Source organism: Chiloscyllium punctatum, chromosome 5 (assembly GCF_047496795.1).
Source record: "Chiloscyllium punctatum isolate Juve2018m chromosome 5, sChiPun1.3, whole genome shotgun sequence".
In the NCBI taxonomy this organism is placed as follows: Eukaryota; Metazoa; Chordata; class Chondrichthyes; order Orectolobiformes; family Hemiscylliidae; genus Chiloscyllium; species Chiloscyllium punctatum.
In genome coordinates this window covers 6,846,865-6,859,428 of record NC_092743.1, presented here as the reverse complement: position 1 = coordinate 6,859,428, position 12,564 = coordinate 6,846,865, and the positions used below count along the sequence as shown (strand labels likewise).

Below are 12,564 nucleotides of genomic sequence, written 5' to 3'. Positions count from 1 at the left end.
CCATTGGCCCATCTGGTCAAGATCCTGTTGTAATCTGAGGAAACCATCTTCGCTGTCCACTACATCTCCAATTTTGGTGTCTGCAAACTTACGAACTATATCTCTGTTTTCTGAAAACACATAACTGAAGAAGGTGTACCTTGTACCTAAGATGGCTTGTACACACCTTGGACTGTACAGTTCCCCTGTAACACGATGGTTGTATTCCTGTGCAACCCGCTTTACAGAATAATTGCGCTTTAGAAACAGTACTTAAAAGTGTTGGTGATGTAATTGCATTACAGGCAACATGCGTTTTAAAATTTCGCTCTTTAGAAACAGTGGCCCCAGTTCGTCAATTGCAATACAGTGAATATACGTTGAGAAACGTGCGTTGTAACAGAATGACTCATTTGGAGGACGTGTGACAATGAAGTTAATTCTAATGTAGTGGCATCTCTGAGGTGTGGAAGTGAGGGCTGCACCTTGTCTCCCATTGTGATTGTAGCTCTTTGTGTGTTTCAGCCTCCCACACAGTCCATGCCCATGGGACCTGGTGGAATGAACCAGCTCCCTCCCGGGCACAGCATGGGCACAGACAGTATGGTTGGTGGAGGTGGGGGAGGGCCCCCGACATCACACATGCAGAATCAGATGAATGGACAAATACCTGGTGAGTCTCCCCTGTGGTCTCAGATACCCTCTGCCTGGGCTAAGCCACTTCTCAACGCCGCTGACGGGAAGCTGGTATTTGAGGGTTCTGGAACCTTCTGGAACCTGAACTGCTGATAAACCAACAGCCCTGCAACTTTGGTTCAATTCGAGACAGATGTTGGTGCCTGCGTTCGTTTGATATTCAATCTCTGGCAATGATGTCACCAGAATAGCTAACAATTATTGTCCTGGAGCAGAGGAAGAAAGAGGGTTTCAAAAGGGATCTGTTGAGGGGTGGAAGAAGCAGCAAGGGAGTGAGTTTTAGGGTGTGGATTTAAATGTAGATTGTGCGTTTTCTCATGTGGAGGAAATCTAGAACGAGAGGTCATAGCTTTATGATAAGGGGGGGCAAATTTAAAACAGAGATGGAGAGGAATTACTTCTCTCAAAGAGACTTGAATCTGTGGGATTCACTTCCCCCAGAGTGCGGGGAATGCTGGGACACTGAGTAAATTTTAAGAAGGATACCAATTTTAAATTAGTGAAGGGTTATTGAGAGTGGGCAGGAAAGGGGAGTTGAGGCCGACATGAGATTAGCCATGATGGTATTATAGGGTAGAATAGGCTTGAGGGGCTGAATGGTCTACTCCTGCTCCTAAGCCTTCTATCCTGTTAACTGACTCCCGAAATAGCCCAATAATGTAATCAGTTCAAGGGGCAAAGAGGGATGGGCACCAAATGCTGACTTCACCACCGTGTTCCCATGAATGAATTTTAAAAAAAATACGTGTATTCGCCAAAGAGCCACCCAATGTTTTCCAGCACTTGGGTCATGGAATTGGATGATAAGGGCTGGTACCTCACCAATGAAATCTTCAATCTGTGACCCCTTTTCCTGTTTGAGCTCACAGCTTATGTCTGTGTACCTTCATACTGTAGCAAGTCAGCAGGCATGAGGGATCTTTAAGGTTATCCCTCCATCTTGTTACTCTGATCTGTCAGTCGTTGCTCGATGGTTACAAACACTGAGTCATGAAGTTCTGAGTTCAAATCCCACTCCTGGGCCTGAGCACAAAAATCAAGGCTGGCCCTGCAGTGCAGCTTTGTGGGACTGCAGCTTTGTTACAGATCCTGTCTTTCAGATGAGATATTAAGCTAAGTTTTGGCTGGATGTAAAGCAGTGATTCTTGTTCAAAGAATCATTGAATCAAACATTACAGAAGAAGGCCTTCAGTTCATCAACAGGCAAGAAAACTCTTCTAGATCTATACGAGTCCCACTTTCCCACGCTTAACCCATAGCCTTGAATGTTATGACATTTCAAGTGCCTATCCAAGGATGTTTTAAATGTGGTGAGGTTTTCCACCTCAACTACCCTCCCAGACAGAACATTCCAGACCCTCACCACCCTCTGGGTAAAAAATCATTTCTTCAAATCCCCTCTAAACCTCCTGCCTTTCACCTTAAAATGGTACCCTCTTGTTATTAACTCTTCAACAAAGGGGAACAGATGCTTTCTATCCCCACCCTGTCCATGCCCTTCATAATCTTACACCCCTCTATCAGGTCTCCCCCCAACCCTCTCTGCTCCACAGAAAACTCCCCAAACATATCCAGCCTCTCTCCATTGCTGAGAGGCTCCATCCCAGGTGACATCCTCTGCACTCCCTCTGGGGTGTTAGTTAAGTCTCAAGCGAAAGTTATGGTGTAGTGGTCATGTGGGCTTGGAACCCAGCCAACCTTGCGTTAACATTCTGGGGCCATGGCTTCAAATCCCACCGTGCCAGATGGTGAAATTTGATTTCAGTTTTTAAAAATCTGGAACTATTGTGAAACCAGTGTGAATTATTCTAAAAACCCATCTGGTTCACTGATGGAAATCTGCCATCCTTACCAGGTCTGGCCTACCTGTGACTGCAGACCAATAGCAATGTGGTTGACTCTTCACTACGTTCTGGACAATTAGGGATGGGCAATAAATGTTGGCCCATACAGCAATGAATAAATAAAGTCAGTATCACAAGAAGCCGATAAGATGTGGAGCAGATATTGGTCATTCAGCCTATCGGGTCTCCTTGATAGGGTGGCACGGTGGCTCAGTGGTTAGCACTGCTGCCTCACAGCGCCAGGGACCTAGGTTCGATTCCAGCCTCTGGCAACTGTCTGTGTGGAGTTTGTATGTTCTCCCTGTGTCTACGTGGGTTTCCTCCCACAATCCAAAAGGTGTGCAGGTTATGTGGATTGGCTGAGCTAAATTGCCCATAGTTTACAGGGATGTGTAGGCTAGCCATGGGAAATGCAGGGTTACAGGGTAGGGTACGGGGTTGGGTGAGATGCTCTACAGAGGGTCAGTGTGGATTCAATGGTCTGAATGGCCTGCTTCCACACTGTAGTGATTCTACGATTCTATGCTCCTTATCACATGGCTGGTCAAAGGGGATTTTGCTGAGTATTTTTCATGCATTCCAGCAGACACTCAAGCACTTTAAGATGACCAGAGGTGACAAAAAGTGCTACGTAAATGTAGCTAACAATTAAAAAAATTTTGTCTGATCGCAGTGTCTATGTGGATTTCATGCAGTTATGGGCAAGTGTGTTACTGGGTTGAAGGAGCCAGGGGGATATCGATAATCTGGTTTCTAAAACGTCTGTTTGTTTCTTCAAATTTGCCAGGCCCAAACCACATGCCAGTGCAAGGGCCAGGCCAACCGAGCATGGCCAATGCCTCAGTTACCATGCCAACCAGTAGCCATGGCTCCATGGGAGGCTACAGTCATTCAGTGCCATCTTCACAGGGAATGCCAGTGCAGAGCCAGATGAATATGAACCCGGGACAATCAATGAGTAACTACGGCCCTCGAACAAACATGAATATGCAGCCGAGCCAAGGTGAGTAACAAATGTGCTCGCCTCCCCACTGAGCAACAACAACAACAATCTGTATTTATGTAATGCCTGTAACATAGCTGACACATGCCAGAGTGTTGTACAGGAACAGTAAATAATGCAAAATTTAACACTGAGCCTGTCATGTGACAGGTGACAGAAAGCTTGTTTCAAAGGGGTATTTTTAATGGAAGAGAGAGGGGCAATTCCAGCATTTAAGGTCCAAGCATCTGCTGAAGACATTTCTGTCAGTGGTGGAGCAAACAGGGGGTGTCCATGAGATCTAATGCTGGAGAATTGCAGATATTCTGAAGGGTTTTGGAGCTGGAGGAGGTTGCAGAGTTAGGGAGGGGTGCTGAGGTCTGTTCACATTCCCCAAGGGCAATTGGGAGGCCCACTCACCCGCAAGCTCCCTAGTTGCCCCTTGAAGGCGGGAGGTGAGCTGCCCTCTTGAACCGCTGCAATCCATGTGCTGTAGGTAGACCCACAATGTCCCTTAAGGAGGTAATTCCAAGATTTTGACCCAGCGACTCTGAAGGAACGGTGATATATTTCCAAGTCAGAAGGTTGAGTGGCTTCGAGGAGAAGTTGCAGGCAAAGTACTGGGATTGGCAAGGGGAGGAGGAGAAAGTGAGGACTGCAGATCAGAGTCGAAAGTGTGGTGCTGGAAAAGCACAGCAGGTCAGGCAGCATCCGAGGAGCAGGAAAATCGACATTTCAGGCATAGCGTTCTTGACGAAAGGCTTATGCTCAAAATGTCGATTCTCCTGCTCCTTGGATGCTGCCTGACCTGCTGTGCTTTTCCAATATCACACTTTTTGACACTAGGCAATGAGAGGCAATGGTCTGTGGTATTATCGCTGGAGACTCAGGTAATGTTCTGGGGACCTGGGTTCGAATCCCGCCACTGCAGATGGCGGAACTTGAATTCAATAAAAATCTAGTCTGAAGAGTCCAACGACCGTGGGTCCATTGCCAATTGTTGGAAAAACCCATCTGGTTCGCTAGTGTCCTTACCTGGTCTGGCCTGCATGTGACTCCAGACCCACAGTGATGTGGTTGACTCTTAACTTAGGGATGGACAATAGATGCTGGCCTGGCTGGTGATGCTCTCATTCCGTAAATGAATACTCTTTTAAAAGTGTGTAAATAGCCCGAAGAGGAATCTAGGATAATAGCAGAGGGTGAGCTGAGGAGGGAAATGGAGAGCACCCTCGCCTCTGAATCTGATGGCTGATATTTGAGCTCAGTTCTCTCTGCCAAACGTGCAGCGGGACATCAACAATGTGCTGGTTGGTGTTACTGTTCAAGTGGGGGTTAAATTAATGCCGCATTTGCCACCTTGGATGAGTGTAAGAGACCCCTCTGGTGCTGTATAGATGGTGATGGGGTGAACCGGATACAGTATAAAACAGCAGAAAGTGCTGAAAATGGTCAGCGAGTCTGGCAGGCGGTAGTGGCCTGGTGGTATGATTGCTAGACTATTAATCCAGACACTCAGGCAATGCATGTAGCTTTGCTCGCTGAGCTGGAAGGTTAATTTCCAGACGTTTCGTCACCCTCCTCGGTAACATCTTCAGTGGGCCTCTGGGCGAAGCTGAAGTTGTTTCCTAGGAGGGTGACGAAACGTCTGGAAATGAACCTTCCAGCTCAGCAAGCAAACCTACATCTAGAACCTCCCACCTGAGCTACAGATCTTCTCAAACCTCACCCAGGCAATGTTGTGGGGACCTGGGTTCGAATCCTGTCATAGAGGTCGGTCTGGAGTCACATGTAGGCCGAACTGGTTAAGAATGGAGGATTTCTGTCCCTAAAGGAAATTAGTGACCCAGGTGAGTTTTCACAATGATTGATAGTTCGTGGTGACCTGTCCCTGAGACAGATTTCCACTCCACAAAGTAAACATTGTGCATTTAAGTTCCATACGTGTTTGAATCTGTATCGCCAAAGCAGTGGCTTGGACCTTTCCTCTCCTCCGTGTCCTTCTGGGTTGTATAGTTCTGTCCAAAGAATGAATTCTTCCTCCTTTTGCTCTTGGACTGGGCACTGCGTATCAATTCCAGGCTCCCAGATTCTTGAGGGGTTTTAATGGAGGAAGTTAGTAGCCCCTGTTTTCATTGGCCAGATCTCTCATAACCTGCAAAAAAAAATACAAATTCAAGGGAGATGGAGTAGGACCTTAATTATTGTCTCTGAGTAACGAGCGAGGACCTGATAGAGGTGTGTACAATTATGAGAGGCATGGACTGAGTGGAAAGCAAGCAGCTGTCCCCCTTGGTGGAAGGTTCAGTCATTGGGGGGGGTGGGGGTGGAGATGGCAGTTTATCTGCTGCCTTCTGTGTGGTTGGGATTGTGGGGCATGGCGAACACTTTCACTGATAGTGGTATATCTTTCAGGCCCCATGATGCACCAACAAGCATCTGCCTCGCAGTACAATATGCCCCAGGGGGCGAGCCCACATTACCCCAACCAGCCGCCCATGTCCATGATGAATCCGGTGAACCAGGCAAACCACATGATGGGCCAGAGACAGATGCCTCCGTACAGACCAGCTCAGCAAGGTGGGTGCACCACAAAACATGGCCACAGCAACATACGGGGTGAGGGGGGGGGCGAACTGTTCCTGCCCTCCATCTGTTGCAACAGATGGGTGTGTGGGTGGGTGTGTCTGTCTGTGTTGGTGTGTGTCTGTGTGGGTGTGTTGTTCAGTAATTAATGGGACACCATGGGTCTTCAAATCCCAAAGGTCATTAACTCCCAGGTGTCAGGTTTGCGTTTGTGGGTACAGGTATTGCCCACTTTTTGAAAGATCCCTTTCGGTCCCTTCACTCTTGTATTTGTACCTGTTTTCACTAACTGAAAGAAAGCCAAAGAGGATTCTCGCTTTTACGAAAAAGGCGACGTTTTTCCCATATAAATTAATGCTCCTTCACTTTACGCCATTTCGGCTTACAAAAGGTTTCGTAGTAACTCTCTAGTTTTGGATAGCAGGGGAAACCTGTACCGGGTTAGTGCAAGCACGATGGGCCGAATGGCATTCTTTGGCCCAGAAGCAGTTTTGTGGGGCAGGTATCGATGCAGTCACAATAATTTGTGTCAAATCTTGTTGATGAAGGAGCCACTTTCTTCGATAACCACTTCACTTTGTGGCATTGCTGAGTGCCTCCCAGACTGTCGCAGTCATTAATCATCACCTTGTGGGGCCGTTTAAATAATGGAAAATCTGGCACATGTTGTTTGCCAGTGCTGGCCTCTACGATGCTAAAGCAGGTGTGCTGAATGACGCTCTGTTCCCAGAATGAGTTGGTGCCATGTGCAAATGTTTCTGAACTTTTCCATCCCTTCTCTTGCTCTCCAGCCACCCCCACTGTGTGAATGGTAAGTTCTAGTTTATTTCTGATGTTTTTTTATTTCAAAAATAAACTTTATTCATAAAATATTTTGATGGTCTGTACAGTTGGTCGTGCCATACATTCGTAAACATTCAATTTCTTTGCATACAAAGAATTTATCATTTGTACATACAGGTCTGTACGCTTATCAATCATATATCTGGATATTTAGCTGAGACATCAGCGGAGCCCAAATGACTGCGTGGGCCCCCTGTTCTTAGGCAGGCAGACGTTACACGGTGGTCTTTCCCCACTGTACCTTGGCAGCAGCTGCCCCAAGCTTCAACGCGTCCCTCAACACGTAGTCCTGGACCTTGGAATGTGCCAGTCTGCAACACTCAGTCGGGATCAACTCCTTCAGCTGGAAGATCAACAGGTTTTGGACCGCACAGAGAGTGTCCTTCACCAAGTTGATGATCCTCCAGGCACAGTTAATGTTTGTCTCGGTGTGAGTCCCGGGGAACAGGCCGTAGAGCATGGAGTCCCGCGTCATGGTGCTGCTCGGGACGAACCTCAACAAGCACCACTGCATTCCTCTCCAGACATCTTCTACATAGGCACATTCCAGAAGGAGGTGTGTGACAGTCTCGTCCCCCCCGCAGCCGCTTCGAGGGCAGCGTGCGGTGCGGCTGAGAGTCCGGGCGTGCATAAAGGATCTCACAGGCAGAGCCCTTCTCACCACCAGCCAAGCCACGTCTTGGTGCTTGTTGGAAAGTTCTGGCAATGAGGCATTCTGCCAAATGGCTTTGACAGTCTGCTCAGGGAACCGCTCAATAGGATCCGCCCTCTCCTTTTCCCGAAGGGTCTCAAGGACACTACGTACTGACCACTTCCTGATGGACTTGTGGTCAAAGGTGTTTTTCTTCATAAACTTCTCCACGAAGGACAGGGGGTACGGAACGGTCCAACTACTCAGAGCGTTCCACAATAGCGATACCAGTCCCATCCTTCGCAACACCGGGGACAGGTAGAACCTCAGTACGTAGTGACACTTGGTGTTTGCGTACCGGGGATCCACGCACAGCTTGGTGCAGTCACACACAAAAGGTGGCCATCAGGGTGAGGGTGGCATTGGGTGAGTTTTTTTCCCCCCGTTGCCCAGATCTTTACACATAGAGTCCCTTCGGACCGTCCATCTTTGATCTCCATATAAACTGGAAGGCCCAGGTGACTGCAGCGGCACAGGTTCTGGGAATAGGCCAGACCTGTGCCACATATAACAGCAATGACAGTGCCTCACACCTGATGACCAGGATTTTCTCCTGCGATGGAGAGCGACTGTAGCTTCCATCTGGCCAGTTTCTGCCTCACTTTGCTGATATGCTCCTCCTAAGACTTGGCACATGCCCCAGCCCCATCGAACCAAATACCCAGCACCTTCAGGTGGTCGGTCCTGACGGTGAAGGGGATCGAGGATTGGTCGGCCCAGTTCCTGAAGAGCATGGCCTCACTCTTGCCTCGGTTTACCTTGGCCCCCGAGGCCCGTTCGAACTGGTCACAGATGCACATGAGTCTGTGCACGGACAGTGGATCCGAGCAGAAAACGGCGACGTCATCCATGTACAGGGAGGCCTTGACCTGCAGGCCCCTCCTGCCAGGAATAGTCACCCCTCTCAGGCTCACATCCTCCAGATCTGACTGGGAAGCTATCTGATTCCCACCCATTGATTGAGACTGCACTGACAATGTTGGTGTAGAGCAGTCTGATCCAATTGCAGATTCCCTCCCCAAAGCCCATTTTGGAGAGAACATCTCTCATGTACGTATGTGATATCCTGTCAAAGGCTTTCTCCTGGTCCAGGCTGATGAGGCAGGTGTCCAACCCTCTGTCCTGCACATAGGCGATCGTATCCCTGAGGAGTGCGAGACTCTCAGCGATCTTCCTGCCTGGTACAGCACAGGTTTGGTCAGGATGAATAACCGATCCCAGAGCAGACCTGACCCGGTTGGCGATTACCTTTGACAAAATTTTGTAATCCGCATTCAACAGTGAGATTGGTCTCCAATTTTTGAATTCCTCCCTCTCCCCCTTGTAGACGAGGGTGATGATGCCTTTCCTCATGGATTCACTCATGGTACCTGCCCGAGGCATACTGACATACACCTCCAGCAGGTCCTGGCCAATCAAGTCCCACAGAGCGGAATATAGCTCGACCGGTAAGCTGTTGCTTCCGGGAGTTTTATTCTTTTCAAAGGACCCGAGGGCCTTGGTCAGCTTGTCCAGAGATAGCGGCTGGTCCAGCCTCTCTCGTGTTCTGTCGTCTAAGACCTCCATGATAGAGGACAGGAACAACTCTGAGACCGTGCTGTCGGTTGGCTTCGCGTCAAACAGACTGGCATAGAAGGATTTGCTGATCCTCATGATATCAGCCTGAGATGATGTTACCAAGCTATCTTCTTCCTTCAGGCTGCTGAGCACGGAGCTCTCTTTGTGCACCTTCTGGAGAAGAAACGTGAGCACGTCTCGTCCTGCTCCACCGAGCAGACCCTGGACCGGAAGATTATCTTGGAGGCCTCCGAGGCAAAGAGCGAGGCTTGCTGTCCCTTCACCTCCTTGAGGTCCTCCGTGACATCAACCCCCATCGTCTGCAGCAGGAGCAGGTTCTGCATACTTTCCTGGAGCTGGGACAGTTTCCCCCACCTCTCTCTCACCTCCTGAACACCTTTTGAGGATGAAGAACCTCTTGATGTTCCCTTTTACTGTTTCCCACCAGTCCGCTGGAGACTCAAACAGGGGCTTCACGGTTCTCCAACCTGCGCAGTCCCTCCTGAGCTCCTCAATGTTTCCCAGGGTCAACAGCTTTGTGTTCAGCTTCCACATTCCCTTACCAGCCCGCTGCTCGTCCTGTAGGTGACAGTCGGCCAGCAGGAGGCAGTGGTCAGAGAAGAACACCGGCTTGATGTCGGTGGATCTGACCGAGAACATTCGGGACACAAACAGGTAATCTATCCTTGAGCGGATAGACCCGTCTGCCCGTGACCAGGTGTATCTACGCTGCGCTCCATCTGCAGGGGTGCTGAAGAGATCGTGCAGCTTGGCATCTTTGACCGTGTCCATCAGGGCTCTGGACGTGGCGTCCAGTTTACTGTTCCCCCCCCCCCCCCGCCGGATCGTCCATCTGCATCAATGATACAGTTGAAGTCTCCGGCCAGAATGACCTGCCTGGACATAGCCAGCAACAGTGGAAGCTGCTGCAGGACGGCCAACCGTTCATTCTTACCCACTGGGGCGAACACATTAATCAGTCTCAGGGGAGCATTCCTGTACATGACGTCGGTGACGAGGAGGCGCCCCGCCCACCACCTCCTTAACCTCAGAGATGGTGAAGTTGTCTCCTCGCAACAGGATACCCAGGCCGGAGGTGTGGCTATTGTTGCCCCCCGACCAAACTGACGGCCCATGGGCCCACAAGCTCGACCATCTCCAGTAGCTGCTGAGGTGCGGGATCCCACACTCCTGCAGAAACAGGACGTTGACTTTAACGTTGGCCAGGAAGGCCATCATAGAAACACACCGCGTAGCCGATTTGATGCTACGCACATTGATGCTGGCAATTCTTATCCCCATTTTAACAGTTTACAAGGTTACCAGTGTCCAGGCTGGTCTTGCCTCTCTGGGGTAGCTGTGTGCATCCCCGTGGTGACGGCACACCGCTGGACCCTCCTAGGGCTGAGGTAGATGTCCGGCTCCACACTGGGGCCATTCCCCACTCTGGTGTCTTCGGGTCAGGCCCAGGGTCCGCACAGTCCAGTTCTCTGTCCGACAGCGGGGCTGTCACAGGACCGCTGCTCCCAGTTACCTGGAGCTGTGGGCCGGTGGGTACCTTTTGGTTCTCACCGGGTGGGGGGAGTTGGTCTTTACCCGTCCCCTCAGAGGGATCGTCTTTTCCTGTTTGGGTGGTGCTGCCCTCCTTTTTCCCCCGTGGCGCTCTGTCTCTTCCTCTGGTGACGACCCTCCTTGCACCCGTCCTCACAGTCGGAAGAGCTGCCTGTATCCTCGTCGTGTAGGTGTCGTTTTCCCCCTTCGCTGGGTGGCTTTGGGGGCCTTGAGAGGTTTCCTCTTCCTGCTTTTGACAGTAATCCAAGCCTCTGTTTCCTTTGATCCCTCCTCTTCCATTTCCTCCGTCTGTCTTGAAGGAGCTTGGATCGACTGCTGCACCTTCCCGCTGTCTGCTGTCTGCTCTGCTACAGCCTGCCCTTCCTTCTGGGTGCCACCAGACACCGTTCCCGTGCTGGTTTGTGGTACCTTACTGGTCTTAGGCTGTCCACGGCTCGTGTTGCCACCTCCGGCCATCTGTGCATAGGTGGCAGCCCCTCGTCTTGGGCAGGCCTTGTACATGTGGCCCGCCTCTCCGCACAGATTACAGTTCTTGGCCACTTTATATTCCTTGGTCGGGTGGCCTTCCTGCTTGCAGTTTTGGTCACCTTACAATCCGCCGCCATGTGGCCTGACCTCCCGCAGGTTCGGCACACTTTCGGCTGCCCTGCATACGTCAGGTAACCTCTGCTTCCTCCAATGGCAAAGCTGGAGGGCGTTCCCACTGGCATCGACCCTCAGGGTTACCCTGTCCCGAAAGGATCGACCACATCGGTGCTTTCTCCCTCGACTTGGACATATCTTCTCAGGAAGGTCAGGACATCCGCTGCTGGGACGTGGGGGTTGTACATGTGGATTGTTACAACCCGACTCCTTTGCGCAGGAAGCACACACAACGGGACTGCCGACAAGATGGAGAACAGAGGTTCCCCTTCCTTCTCCTTGAAGACCTTCAGGACCTGCTCGTAATTCTTCATGCTCCTGAAGGTCACATTGAAATAGCCTGCCCCAGGGAAATCCTCTAGGGAGTACACATCCGCTGCTTCGAACCCGCAGCACTCCAGCAAAATCTTCTTCGCTAACACTGTCCAATCAACTGGTGTATGCTCCTCCACCTTCTTCACAGTCACCCTGACTGTGTTGCGAATGCCCTGGCCAGGGCTGCGAGCAGCTGCTGAGGCCATAGCTCTTGAGGTTGGCTGGTACCTGAATTGGCGTTAGGCCGAAGCCGGCATAAAGATCCACCAAGAGCAGGTCAGCACAACCAAACTAACCTCCAACGTCCTATCACGATCCAGCGATGGTCTCCGGCAGCTCCGACGACTCCCAACACAACCCCCGTGGTTTCTCCCCCGCCAGCACACGTCTGCTGCGTCGAATCTGCAGCACTCGAGCAGAATCTCTTCCTCTCGTCCTCGGGAACTACACATTGTTCTAAGCCAAAAGGCCAAGGAGTTTATTTTTGTCTGTTGGTGCTGATAATTATTTGAGAAGGGTAACTGGGGAACAGGCAGAGAATGCTGGCCCAACCAGTGACACACCCATCTCCTGACCAGCTTTTATTTACTTATTGTTTTATTTGAGAAAAATAACCAGCGTGGATGTCGGAGTATATGTCAAGTCTCAAGTGCTTGCGCAGAAAGATTGTCTGTCTGTGAAGATTAACAATTTGTAAGAAAGTGATTTGCTTGCGGATCATCTTTTTATTCAGATGCAAATCCTGCATAAAGTCAAAAATCACACGACCGTGCTTCTTTTGGAGCGCTGCTCTGAAAGCTTGTGACTTCAAATAAACCTGTTGGACTACAACTTGGTGTCATGTGACTTCTGACCTT

The 12,564-nt window shown here is 50.2% G+C and overlaps 1 protein-coding gene across 6 annotated transcripts in view; it reads left to right on the top strand.

Moving 5' to 3' along the window:
• The window catches only part of ss18 (SS18 subunit of BAF chromatin remodeling complex), a 78,164-nt gene that overhangs the window by 27,984 nt on the left and 37,616 nt on the right, over nt 1–12,564 (top strand). For all 6 annotated transcript variants that reach the window (XM_072569714.1, XM_072569712.1, XM_072569708.1 and 3 more), the window contains 3 exons: nt 505–652; nt 3,307–3,522; nt 5,917–6,081. In XM_072569714.1, the coding sequence (XP_072425815.1) occupies nt 505–652; nt 3,307–3,522; nt 5,917–6,081 (529 nt within the window). The remainder of the gene's footprint in view (nt 1–504; nt 653–3,306; nt 3,523–5,916; nt 6,082–12,564) is intronic.